Raw genomic sequence first — 14067 nt, forward strand, 5'->3', positions numbered from 1 at the left:
ACTGCAAGTGTCTTTCCTCGCCACGCTGGAACCCTTTAAGCTTTGGGCAACTCTCAGGTGTGTTACCGTACAAAACAAACCCCTTTTGAGTAGCGATGAGCCAGAAATGATTGTGGAGAGGAAACAGCTGATCTCCCGCACTGCCCGATAACCCTGGTGTGCGGGTGGCCGGGGCAGCATCCGTGCCTCCTGGGACACCGAGCCAAGAGATGCTGCACCTCTTCCCCCACCGCTTTCCTCACAACTGCACTGCGATTTGTGCTAACCTAGAAAGGACCTTTGAGTTTAAGGTGGCTCTGAGTGAAGGCATTTTGAGACGACTGCTTTCTGGAGAAAACATTCCTTAAAACACAATTCTTTCCTTCTGCCTCACCCCCAGCTTTTGACATTTTAGAGCTCTAGAAAAATAAAAAAAATGTTTCAAAAACCTAATTTTCAGCTTTGGAGGCACAAAACCGAGAGGCGGGGTGTGGGGAGGAAGAGCTGGTATCCAAACGCCCAGGTGGGAGATGAAAAGAGCAGCGGTGGCTGTGGAGAAGGCACCTTTTGGAGGGCAAGATCCATCTCGGGAGTGGGAAGGGATTGTCGCACCCTCCACGGCAGAACCTGCTCCCTGCCCGTCAACTCAGTGCGGGAACCAGACTCCTGAGGTCACAGGATGATGGGCTGAGTATTCTTTAGTAGGCAGTGCCTGATCTCCAGCTCCAGGGGCTGTAGTGGCTTCTCCCACCCTGCCTCCTCCTAGGAATTTCAGATGGAAATGGCTGTCAGGAATGCCACCAGGATCACCAGGAGCATCCATCCCTGGCTGCTGCAACTCTAAGGGCAGGACACTCTGTCCCACCTCCTGCCTTCCACCTTTGAGATGGGGGAAAAGCAAACACTACCCTGACAGCAAAGAAGAGCAGCAGCTGCTGGGCTCCAAATTTCCTGGCCTAGGAAAAAAAATCAGCACTGGGATTCTTTTCAGCAGGGAAAGGAATTCGGATTGTCCACATCCAACGCGGGGAGGATCTGTCAGACTTATGTGAAATGTTTTGTTTGAGCAGGGGAAAAAGGCAAGTTTGGAAGCAAAGAGGAAAAGCAGTGGAAAGCCCATGGGGAAGGACCAGCAAGGCACCTACTCAGTGCTGCCAGAAGGATCTGGGGATGGAGCTGGGGACAAATTAAACAATTAAACTAGGGAGGTAAATGGAGTTGCAGGGCCTTATAAGGCTGCTCTCTTCAGGCAGAAGAAATACAGTCATCTCGTGAAAAAATACTTGACATTTCTCCAAAGGAGGGCAAGCTGCAAGAGGGAGTTGTCTGACACTGGAGATACAGAGGGACTGCCTTCTTCATCTGTCCTTGGCAGCCTGAACGCTGCTCTCTCCATCCTCAGCTTTCGCATCAGTGACCCAAGTGGGAAAACATTGAGGGCAGGGATGCTAACGGAGAGAGAACTGCTCAGGAGGAGCACACCTGTCTCTGCTGTGCCTTCTGGTGTGCGTGCAGAGAGATGCTGCCCTGATTAAAAATACCTGGCAGTGTCACCGCTTGTTCTCCTGGGATGTGCATCATGGCCACGAACCAGGTGCAACCATTAACGCTGCTATAAAATGAGCTCTTCATTCCACTCACATCACACCAGAGAAGGCAGAATGCCCTGAACAGGCTTCAGCCTGAGGAAAAAGCCCTTCAGGCCACGCTCACTGTCTTGTCAGCAAAGAGAGATGGTTTGGGCAAATGAGACATGATGCAGGACAGACAGATGGAGCAACGAGAGAGGAAAGCTATCCGAGGAAGCTAAGGCTGTGGGCAAGCAGCATGGTGCCACAGCAGTCCGTGAGGACCAGCCTGAGATGAGCAGGGCATGTCACAAACCCAAAGGGGCTGTAGAAATCCACTTGGGATTAGCTGAGAGCAATGGAGCCACTAACGAGCATCTTTGGGAGGTCACAGAGAACACATCAGATGGCTAAAAGAAGGCACACATGATCTGCCTTTAGAAAGAATAGTTGGGGAAAACCACTGAAACACATACATAAGCAACCTGAATGCATGCACACAGAAAATAACAAGGGGTAAGAACCATCCAACATGGGCTGGGACCTCTGCAAGTGGGTGGATAGGAGAGGAGCAGATGGGACCCATCTCAGCTTAGCAAGGCTTCAACACTACCTATCAGGAGATGCTCGCCAGTGTGCGCTGTGCCAAGATCTCTGCAGGGCCAGGCTTCCTCCTGCAGACACGGGCTCTGCTTGCTCAGTTGCCTGAGTTTAACTCCAACAAAGAGGAAGTCACAAACTCTTCGGAGAGCAAGGCTTGAACTCAAAACAGGATCGAGGAATTGAAGAAAGAGCTGGTACTATTGCAAGAGGCAGCTCATCAAGGGTTATGGAACAGTGTCCAGCTGGAGAATAATTAAATGAACAAAATAAGCTCAAGAATTAGAATAATCTTCAGAGGAGGATCTGAAGGTGGAAGTGAAACCCAAGCTCAAGGTGAGTGGGCAGTGCCAGGCTCTGATGGGGTGTCTGATGTCCCTTCTGAAGCCCGTGGGCATGTCCCTGTGGTGACACGGGCAAAATCAGGGGAAACCTGGGAGACGGTGACAAAGACATTCACAACTCCAGAAAACATAGCCTTTGAGGGAAGCTTAAAATGAATGGACATGTTCAGTCTAGAGGAGAGAGCACTGATGAGACACGATAGTGGTCAAAAACATGTGAAAGATATTGGGAAAGGGTTGATGCCAGAGTGGGGCAGAATGGGATGGGGACCTGGGGGGGGAGCGACCTGCACCAGGCGTTGCTTTAGGAGCATCCCTGTATGAGAACAGGCGGCATGGGCAGAGCTGCCCTGGGAACCCCGGGAAACAAGGCTTGGGGAGAAGCAGAGGGGCACGTTTGCAGCCTGCCCCGACAGCCCCCAGCGCAGAGGTGGGGATGCAAAACCCACCCGATGGAACGCGGAGAAGCAGCGCCCGTGGGCAGCCTGGCAGCCCGCTGTTCAGCCTGGCTTTCCATGGGCACCGCAGCCCAGGCAGCACCGAGCTATCACTTTTCAGCTGGAAACAGAACCTCAGCTGGAGAGCAGAGCGCTTGTGAGCCCAGACTGCGGTTAGCTATCAAAGACAACAGAAAAAAAGATATTCCACACACAGAGAGGGGTTTTTTTTCCCTCTCTTTTTTGGGGGTTGTATTTTTTTTTTCTCAAGGATTAAATCAACTCAACAGCCCCCTTTACAACTTCCCTTTTGATGTGTTCAGACTCATTAAAGTTTCATTTCTTTCTCTGTTTTTCCCGGGGGAGGAAGGGGAGCGTACACAAAAGTTTACTTCAGAAGCGGGGTCGGCAGCTGCAGCAGCAGCTGCTCTTGCTGTGGGACAAGCGGAGGCTCCGCAGGCCTCCGCGCCTTGCCCAAATCCCTCGGCAAAACACATCGTCCTGCAGCCACCCCGCTCCCCCACGCAGCCCCAGCATCACGGCGGCACGATGTTTTCCCAAGCGCTTTCGCAGGGTTGAACGCCCCAAAGACAGCGCATGAGAGATGCCAAACTCCTGCAAACGCTGTGAGTTTTCAGGTTCAGCCCTGCCAGTTTGGGGGTCCGACCCTACGTGTTTTCAGGTCTGACTGTGCGAGTTTTGGGGTTCCTTCCCGACCCATCCAGTTCCCCTCCGGCAGCACCAGCCTTTCCCTCACAGCTTTAGCCATCGCCCTGGCACAATCCCCTGTGCACGGTGAACGCGTAGCAGCTCCCCCACATTTCTTTTTCGCCTGAACAGCTGTTTAAGTGTCTATTTTAAAACTCAGTTCCCTATTTTAAAATAGCTAATGAGACACTGATCTAGACCGACAGACGTCATCTCTACAAGGTCCAGGAGATGGTTGCCTATTCGCTGGGCTCTTTTTCGCAAGCCCCGATATCTCAGCATGCCCATCACGTTTCCAACGCGCACCAACAGCTTCCGTGGTATGGGGGGAAGTTTTTAATTTAAGGACCAACTCCTGCACCCCTGCCATGAACTACCAGCGATACAGCCACGTGTTTCTAGATGGAGATGCATCAACCAGCCAGGCAGAAGCTGACGTTCTGGGTGGTTTTCTATGGGTATTTTTTTTTTTTAATCCTCCTTTTTGATTTTATCGAGGCTTTTTTAGAATTCCCCGATCAAGAGGAAACGAGGAGCTGGCCCACCACGCACAGCTTATTGCCACCACCCAAGAAAGGCTGAACACGCACGAGAGGGACTTTCAGAAAGCAATAGCCCACAGTAAGGTACAGCAGGAGATCCCTGTGGAAGCCCAGGGCCCCACGCATCCCCTTTCCAGGCTCTTCGAGATGATGTACGCTCTGTCAGGCGGAGAGGACCCCGCTCGCTTACCTGACCACGGGCTCTGGGATGGCCTCGGCGCTCGCTGGCACTTGGACGCCCTTCTCCCACTCCTGTCTCCAGGGATCAGCTAGGATGTAGTACTCATCAGGGCTCAGTTGGAAAGAGTCCGGGATCTTCATGGCCGTTATCAAATCCGTACGGAAAACCTGCATTGGAAAAAAATCCCAAAGGTCTAGTAGGCAGGATGAAAGGGTCTGGCAGAGGCTGGGCGCACATGCGCCTGGGGAAACGGTCCCCGAGGGACAGCACAGTGGGTGCCCGCGTCCTCCCCAACAGCACAGCTTCAGGGTGTCACTTCATGTCACCTACGGATGAGGTTTGGGCAGGATTCAGGGAAAACAAGGTTCACAGGTACAGCACTGAGAGCCCAAGCCCTGCTGGGTGCAACCACTCCAAGGTCCCTTATCCCAGGCAAAGGTGAAATCCAGCCACAGGGTGCAAGTTGAGACACGGACCAAAAATTAGTATTAAACTGAAGTAGCAACAGGTTGCTTTCTCTCAGGGCATCAGCGTTTTAATAGAGCCACACAAATATCCATTCCAAATGCCAAGGGATGTACAGCAACTGGGCTTCTCCACATCCCTGCTGGGGCAAATTATGCTTTCTGTGTTCTTGACATGAATAAAGCCGTGGGAAACAGAGCCACCTCACTGCCCTGAGCACCTTCATGTCCCTATCGCTTCACTAAGCAGGGACAGACAAAAGCAGAAAGTACCCACCGGGACTCAATTGCTTCAGTGGTGATTGTACTGAGGAGCAAAAGGCAAAATAAAGGCAGCTACAGCTGGAAAATACCTGACTAAAATGTGACCTAAAACATCCACAGCCAGAGATTTTTCCTGACCCAATAAATCTCCTGTGAGTTTGATTTTGGACCCCTCCTCTATGAAAACTGGGCAGTGAACAGACTCGTTCTCCATCTCACTCCTGGCCCTGCGAGTCCTCCCCCAATAGACTGCGATGAAAAACTCATTCCAAAAAGACCCCTTACGGTAAATAAGGCTTTCCATGCAGAGGGTTGGCTGACAGCAACGACTTGAGCAATCCTGCTTCTTGCAGCGTAAAAATAAATTGTAAATGAAAACGGATGATTTCTCCTCTCTACCACCTGCTATGAGCTGAAAAAACAACCGAGGGTGCCAGCAATCATGTCTGGACACCACCTCGCTCCATCCACTCCATCCCCACTGCTTCTGCGGGGCCAGGATGGATCAGGTGTTTTCCTTGGATGCTCTTTAATCTGTTTGCAGGATCTATTCTCCAAATGAGTATTGCTTTGTCAGAACCACCACGTGTGATACAACATGGTTTTACACTTTCGATACAAAGATAACGCGCCTTGGAGAGTACTTGGGAAACCAAACCGGCTGAGATACAGGAAACTAGATATTAAGTAAGACCCCTGAGACCAGTATTTAGGTCAGTTTGTTTAATCCTAAGAGTCTCAGCTGCTAACCCAATTAGAGACAAATACAATACACAAACAATCTTTTCTATGCTGAGACCCTCTCTGAATTTTACTGGTACCTTCCTCCTCATGCATCTGCTCGGAGATGCTTTGGACGACGTCTATGTAAACCTGATTTGAGTTGGCCAGACACAGTCTCAGCGCATCCTTCAAGAAACATAATTAACAGCCTACATATTACAGTCAGAATTAGGCTCAGTTTGAGAAAGATCAGGTTCCTTTAAGTCTCTGCGCTACAAATGCATGGTTACAGATGCCACAGTAACCTTTTAATATGCTGCCAGTGTGAGACATTTTAAAAACATATTAAGGTAGACATTAATTAAACATGAGAAGGGATATGTGAGATATCATAGTCCCTCCAGTGCTGCGTGTCTGCACATCAAAACAAGCAAAGTAACCCCGCCATAGCTCATTTTCTAAAACCCGGTGTAAAAACACACCCCATTCTTGACACCCCTGCGTTGCCAAGGTCACGCTCAGGCAAACGGTATCTCCGTTACCCAATTTTGGTGCCCACTTCCCATGGGGACAACACCAACCCAAGCAAGCCCCCCCCCCCCCACTTTGGACCACTCTGTGTTGGTGGCTGAGATGCTCCTCCGCGCCTGGACCACACGTGGCAGCGTGGGGAGCCGGTGCCACCTCCCTGCTCTGCCCACTGGCACCGGGACAGGAGCATCGCAGCACATCTACGCCGCTCCATTTGAAAAACCGTTATAGGAAACGCTGCTCTGGAGACACTTACTCTCGGGATTTGTGGCCAAAGCCAGGCAGGAATGGTTTCCGAAGATGCTGGGCATCCAACAAGTTTTCAAAACTCGCCAGATTGGACGCTGCTGGCATGTAAGTACCCTCCACCTCCCTCACCACCAACTCAGCTGCCTGTGTTGTGCAACGAGTCCAGGCAGCAGCTGGCAGCGCTGCTGGGGTCCCCCCCAGAGCTTCCATCCATGGGCAGGAAACAAAATAGCTCCATCTGATCCTCCTGTCATAAACTAAACTCATTTTGCTTTGCTTCTAACTATCGTTTAGATAATTTGTTTAGCACTCTCAGCTGTCTGCTAGGGTTGAGAGTCCAGGCATCCCAGCAGCATCCCGTGGGCAGCTGGCTGTGCATCCCACGCTGCTCAACATTGCTCTGAACCAGCAGAACCAATGCTTCGCAACATCCTCATCAGCTGCAAACCCCTCTGGCAAACCGCCGCACGTACCTCGCAGCCTCCGCGCTGGAAAACGCAGCACTGGGAACAGCCCTCAGTCTAATTTCTCCCCTCTGCACGGTGTGGATCCCAGGCTCGTGTTTTCCTGCATTAAGTCTTCCCCAAATTCATCCCTTCTGGCTTTTCAGCTCACATCAGCGTAGAAGCTTAGTTTTAATTTTAAGCTAAATAAGCACGATCATATCTATTTCCCTGAAGATGATAAGGCACATCGCAGGCTGGATTTGCAATCTCACGACTTCATTTATTTAGTCCTTCTTGGAAAACAGATAAGCTCGTCCATCCAACGGCAGCACGCACGCCCACACTTTATCACAGCGATGCCTCCGTCTTTTCATGAAGAACTGGAAATGCTCAAATTATTAACTATCAAAGCAGAACACTTTAGAAATGATAGAATGGCACAGAAATTGTAAAGGAAAGCAGATCAGTTGTCTGGAAATCTCCCAACAGCTAATACGCTCAAATTGTAATCTAAATGTCTTTTTGTTTTGAATTGTCTGGGATTAGGGTTGGGAAAAGACTCAATTATTCTACTCAAACTCTTCTGAATTATTTATGAAAACCAAATAAAGGATAAATTGGGCACTGATGAACCGAGGACCTGGCGGTGAAGAGAAAGTTGGGTACCAGAAAACAAGCAATTTTTCCTCAATAGGAGTGTTTACTGTTTCTCCCCTTTCAGAGAGACGACAAATTGTCTCTGAGGCTCAGCTGCCCCTCTCCCTGCTCCCCCCGCAGCCCTGGCCAGGCTCCGGCCTCCCATTCCAGCCCGGCAGCGGGATCCAGTTTATTGCCTATTGATCTGCCAGCATCGGGGAAGGCCAAACCGAGATATTAACTTTATTATCTCTGCTTGCTCGGGAACCTCAGGCAGGTTTCGGCAACGCTCAGAGACCGATGCCCAGGGCACAGCCTCACCCTTTGTTAGCATCAGCTTTAAAGATGGGGAAAAAGGACATGAAATTGCAAAATCCCCAAATATTCTGTTTTCTTACTTCCAAGTGAGAGGGACCAGGAGTTGGGGTCAGCGTGCTTGTGCATCCTCAGACCCCAGACAGGGAAAGGCACACGGAGAAAGCCTCCCTCCCGGTCCCACCGCTGCATGGGTGAGCGACGAGGAGTGTTTCCCAGCAGGACAAGGTGAGGAAAAGGCAAAATTAAAGGAGGCGCCCAGTGTGCCCCTGGGAGCTGCAGCAAGGAGGCGAATCCAGCCTCTCGCTCCCCCTTGCCAGCCCCAGCACTGCAGCCACCACCGCCTTCCCACACTACTGACAGAGCCACACATTATAAATCACAGAATCATTTAGGTTGGAAAAGACCTTTATCCCAGGATAGAGTCCAACCTCTAACCTAGGAGTGCCATCTCCACCACTAAACCATGTCCCTAAGCACCACATCTACACATCTTTTTATGATATTTATGCCACGCAACTATTGTAAATACAAGAGGTTTGTGACTTGTTAAAATATATGTGCATGGAGTGGGTAAAAAACTACTTCAGAGCTGCCTGGGCAAGCGTAAGAGGGTGCAGTGCTCCTCCTTCATACCATGAAGCTCCCAGTTTGCTATCAAACCAGCAATGTATAGTCACACTCCAGAGTCCACTGAAGTCATTGACACCTCTCCACTACCACTCTGCTTCAAACAGCACTGAAAGGAGATGTTGAACAAACATTAAACAAAGCTGAACAAACTTTGACCTTGGTTGTATATTGGCTCCTACAGGAAGACAATGAAAACCTGTCTGTAATGCAGGGAAGACCAGATCAAGCTGGCAAAAGGCAGGCGTCTGTGGATGTTAGAAGCGATGGATGAAGAGTAAGAATTAACAAAAACATACCATTCCTCAGCACAAGTGTATCCAAGGAGGCAGTAGGTTTTAAACCATCAAGGACTACATGAAAGCAGCAAGTGATGCAGCAGCTTCCCTCACCTCCTCTGCCACTGCCCATCAGCTTAGCATCTCGGCTTCCCACTCACATCCACATCGTTCACACACAAGGCAGTAGGTTTAACTCCCAGTGTGATCACAGCAACCTTACACCATGGACCAGGGTCTATCCGAGCAGACCAAGGAGGACGCTCACCTCTCCCCAGCAGCTCAGGCCACCAACATAGAGGTCCTGCTGCTCCACCAGGCCTGTGGAAAAAGCCATCCAACCACACACAGAGTCCTGTCCAGATCTTCTTGTGCAGGAACCAACTTCTAAACAACTACTGCTCCCTGGACCGAAAAACTCCTGGGCAGTCACAGACTCCAGGTCAGCCCTCCTGCCCCAACCAATCCAAGTGCTCTGGGTCAGCTCCATTTCCAAGGTCTGCAAGCCTTCATGTCACCCTCAGCACTCGCATCCCACCAACCCGGCAAGCCTGTATTACAGATCTTTACTATTTCCCCATCCTTTCAGCCCACCAGTTTGCAGCGCTGCACTGACTGCCTCTCCAGGACAGTGGGTCTCAGCAGCCCAGGAATGTGAAAAGTCACCGATTCACCAAAGCCATCGCAATCCTCAAAGATACATCAATATTTTCTGTTATTTCTGTAATTTGCTGTTGTGAAGCAAAAGCTATATTGATTTTATCTCTCTCTCAAAAAAAAAGAAAACCCTCTGAGCTAATTCAATATAACACATCTTGTGATTTTCACATCCTAATGCTTCAGCCCACTGCAGTCTGCATGGGAAGGATGCCCCTGTGGTTATGGCAGAGACCCGCAAAAGCAGAGTTGGATTCAGCTCCTCTGTGAGCCACAAGCACCTCATGCACTGGCCACCACCTTGTAGAGGATTTGCCGCTTCCCCCACCAGATGCAGCCCCGCAGTTGTTCCCTGCACCCCTGAGAGGGCTGCTTGGCTGTGAGGCACCTCCAGAAGCCCTGGTATGGACCAGCATCAATTTGTCCAATACCCGAACAAGCTCAGAACCTCATCTAACCCTTAGAGACGCCACAGCGTGCGGTGCCTTGCTGCGATGGGCACATTACAATGCATCAGGAACCCTTAGCCAAGGACTCCCAGGCTGCACTGCTGTGCAGTACCATTCCTCCTCTTCCTTCTCCACAGCCGACCAGCCCCTCTCCGAGCCTCTCCACCACCGTTCTGTGCAATCCTCATATCGATTTCCAGGTTCTCTGCCTCGCTCTCAAACCCCTCTAATAAAGTGGCCCATCAGTCTCGCTGCCATTCAGCTCCCACTTCACGCGCTCTATCAATGACTCCGCTTCTCAAGTGACTGCACTGTAGGTCTGAGCCTGCCAATTATCCCTTTAGCCCCAAATACCAACCCGAAACCACCAAATTCAGATCCTACGGTAACGGCTTTCCGCTCATATGAAACCGGCTCCGGGGGGGGAGCCAAAAAGCTGTATCTGTTTTAGGCTTTAAATCGAAACGAAAAGAATCTTGTCTAGCGCTGGGTTTAATTAGCTTTTAGAACTGCAGCCAGTCCAGAAATTGTCATACAGGATCCGGCAGGGATGATCACACCCGGCGAGGCGGCACGGCTTCAAGCATCCACCAATAAGGATGGGCACAGAGTCGGGCTGCTGGCTCCAGGTGCCTGCTGCAAACCAGCCCAGGTGAAAACCAGCTCCGAAGGGACCCGGCAGCTCAGCCAAACACAGATGGGCTCCCCTGCGCACAAGGCTTTCTGAGCCAGCAGGAATTGTGTTACAGATTTTCCCCTACATCTGCACTCGGCTGACCTTGGGGCTTTCACACGTTGCTCTTATGGCAGAGGGACAAGCTCCGTCCCTGCTTCCAACACTGGGATGCAATGCAATTTTGTTTATAAGCAGAAATATTTGTATCCCCAGTTGTTTTAGCAAAAATAAACCTCTCCAAAGCGCTCCACGCTGCAAAGCACTGGTAGGAAACACAAGAGCAATGAAGCCCGTCATTCAAAATCAAGTGCATGCCTGGAAGCGCAATGCACTGACCAGGGAGAGGGCTGGGAGGGGACTGGCCACAGCCCACATCGCTCATTTAAATCTGTTCTCTCCTATAACCCAACAAATCTGCAATCCTCCCTTGATGCCCTCACATCCGCAGCAGTGATGTGGGATCTCGCACGTGTGACCACACAGATGCGCACTCTGAGCATCACTTTGAAGGGGTCACTGCACCAAGGATGCGAGAGTGTTTCTTGATGCCAAGATAACAGGTTTTCTTCAGGTTTTGGTTCAAAACACCCTTTTTCCTCTCCCGGCAGCCACGTCCCACATAATCCCCTTACCTATAACCCCCTTCCCTCAATCCACACCAGGACCAGGGAGTCTCTGGCTGCCTCCTTTGCAGGGCTCCCTCCTCATTTCCAGCCAGCGCTATTAGCCCTTCACTCTCTCAAGCATAAAATTGTTTGTTGTAGCTCATGAGTCATAAGGATTTTTAGAGAAAGAGAAAACAACAGGAACAATGGGAGCCCTGGGAATAGTTTCTGGTTGTACAAACTGTCTTCCTATCAGCTTGAGCTGGCACCTCTGTGGGTGCAGCTCTCGGCTGCCTGGCCCCGCTTCCCTCCCGCCCCCAGCCCCGCTGCCCTGCCGTTACAACCCATTTTTCCAGCCCTCTCCAAAAGAAGACAAGCGGCAATATTCAGTGGCAAGGCTCCGAAACGCGGCAGTGCCTGGTGTACGTTTGTAAATCGAGATATTATCTGCCTGTAGGGAAAAAAAATCCACACTCTCGTGTTCATTTGGGAGTCAGCCTGCTATCTCTTCATCTAGGCTTGTTTCCTCTCTAAACGCTAAATGTTAAAGATTCAATGAACAACAGAATTTAAAAGAGGAACAAGAAGCATTTTTGTCTGGCCCTTCTCAGCATTCAGAAGACAATGGTATTAATCTGTTATCCCCACGTCGGCCTGGGAAAAGCGACAAAGCCACTGCAGCCAAACCTTTCAACAGAGACGGATTTACTCCTCATCCCGCCCAGTAAAAGCATGTCCAGTCTTGCTTGGCTCAAAAAAGCCCTTCTTCAAGCACGGAGAGCCCAGGGACTAAATTCACATTGCACTTGGCCATTATATACCTATCACAGGGGAAAAAAAACCAAACCAAGATCTAATGCACTAAGAATGACTTTTTAGACAGGAAGCAATGAGGATGTTTGTTGAAAGGGTTAAATCCTTGTAAAGAGATATAAAAAGACATCTTTCAAAATGCGGATGTAATATCTAAACAGTGTAAGTAGAAAATAACGTAAATTGTATAAATCTGTGGTTTCCCCTTCTTCTTGAACCCTGCCTGCAGCTGCGGTTCCCTCGCCTCCGCGAGGTCCGGACCGAAGGAGAAGGGCGATGAGGATGTCCGGTGGGATGAGCAGCACCCGCAGAGGGAACCCGAGGCTGCGCAGGGCTCTTTAGCTTCGAAAAGGGACAGCTGGAGGGGAGCCAGGCAAGCGGTTTGCACAAAAAAAGAAAAAAAAGCCAGGCTTTTTCCTTCCTCCACGATATATTCCAGTAGTGTTTTGGATCCCAAACAGTCCAGGAGCTAATGACGAACACAGCGGCTCAGGCGGTGACTCAGAGGCAGCATCTGAGGGAGTCCCCAGGCCGCTGACGGCTGGGAGCCGCTGGATAGAACCGGGGACTATCATTACACACTTGCCTTGTTCTTATATTCTCTCCGTCGACGCTGACAACTGTTCCCTGTCAGAACAGGAGATAGGGCTTGATGACTGCAGTCTAACCAGCCAGGCTTGCGCTCACATCCCCAGCAGCCCTATCGCCGGGGGCAGGATTGCACTAATGCGCCACTAAAAGAAGTAGAAATCCTTCCTCCAGGCACATCTTACTCCCTCTGCTGCAGGTTCAACATCCAAGACAGCAAAGCCCTGAGCGAGCATCCCTTTCCCTCCAGCTCCTGGCGCAGGGAGCGCAACCGGCACCTCACGGGGCTCCTCAACCAGTGGCAGGTGGAGCGGGGTAGCGGCCACCGCGCTCCTTTTGAGGCCACGTTCAGAGACAAAGGAGTTCTGAGGCGATTAATTAAAATGACCAGATGAGCGGACCACGCTCACTGCAGATGCAAGAAGCTGCCGGCAGCCGCCCCCATCCACCCACGGCCTGACGGCAAAGGCAGGGCAGCAGCGCCATGCCCTCGGCCTGGGGCACAGCCGCACCACACCAGGGCTCGGCCCGAGGGCTCCGCTGCCCACGCGCAGGGAAGGTAGGACGAGGGTTGGGAAGAACCCAAGAGAGATGCCTGGGGGACATCAGCAAAGAGCCTGGGCAGAGCCCGGTGACAGGCACAGATAAATCTAATCGCCCTCCCTGGCAGTGGCCCCCATCGCGGATGTTTACAAACAGCTCAGTACTTTTCCATGTTAAGAAGCTTGTTTTTCCAGATGCCTTGTATTGGGTGGTTTTTATTGTGTATAGTTAATCCCTTCTCACAGAGTCTTTCATAATAAACATCACCCCCTGACCTGGCTAATAACTATTTAACACTAATGCTTTTAATTTATCTCCTGCTTGGGTTGCCAGGGGGGAATGCAGGCGGCAGCTCGCAGAGAAACAGGGACACGACTTTGAGAGGGGCAGGAGAGCTCAGCTATTCCCCCACACGCACCAACACCCTGCTCCCGCAGCCCGTCCTCCAGCACCGCCACCCCTCAGGATGCACCCGGACCCTCTGCACTTGGACAACAGCTCAGCTCCCGATAACGCCACAAGCCATGCGTATATCTCGATTTTGAGTTACTCAATCATGGAGTCACTAAGGTCGGAAAATATCTCTAAGATTGTCAAGTCCAACCACCAACACAAGACCAACGCGCCTACTAAACCATGTCCTGAAGCACCACATCTACACGTTCTTTGAAGGCCTCCAGGGATGGTGATTCCACCTCTTCCCTGGGCAGCCTCTGCCAGTGCTTCACCGCTCTGTCCGTAAAGACATTTTTGAAAAGGATTGTTCAGCCCCAAAACATCTGGGGCTGCCCAGAAGGGTTCAATATCTAATAAAAGATTAATCCTGCTCTCTCTGTTACTG

At 50.8% G+C, this 14067-nt stretch overlaps 2 protein-coding genes across 3 annotated transcripts in view; one reads left to right on the forward strand and one right to left on the reverse strand.

Annotated features, from left to right (window-relative positions):
- The window catches only part of SKP1 (S-phase kinase associated protein 1), a 276895-nt gene that overhangs the window by 124785 nt on the left and 138043 nt on the right, over nucleotides 1-14067 (forward strand). The window lies entirely within an intron of this gene.
- Nucleotides 1-14067, reverse strand: part of JADE2 (jade family PHD finger 2) — an 81967-nt gene that overhangs the window by 53912 nt on the left and 13988 nt on the right. For both annotated transcript variants that reach the window (XM_054079391.1, XM_054079390.1), the window contains exon 4: nucleotides 4369-4526. In XM_054079391.1, the coding sequence (XP_053935366.1) occupies nucleotides 4369-4526 (158 nt within the window). The remainder of the gene's footprint in view (nucleotides 1-4368; nucleotides 4527-14067) is intronic.

Source organism: Cuculus canorus, chromosome 14, assembly GCF_017976375.1.
Source record: "Cuculus canorus isolate bCucCan1 chromosome 14, bCucCan1.pri, whole genome shotgun sequence".
NCBI lineage: Eukaryota > Metazoa > Chordata > Aves > Cuculiformes > Cuculidae > Cuculus > Cuculus canorus.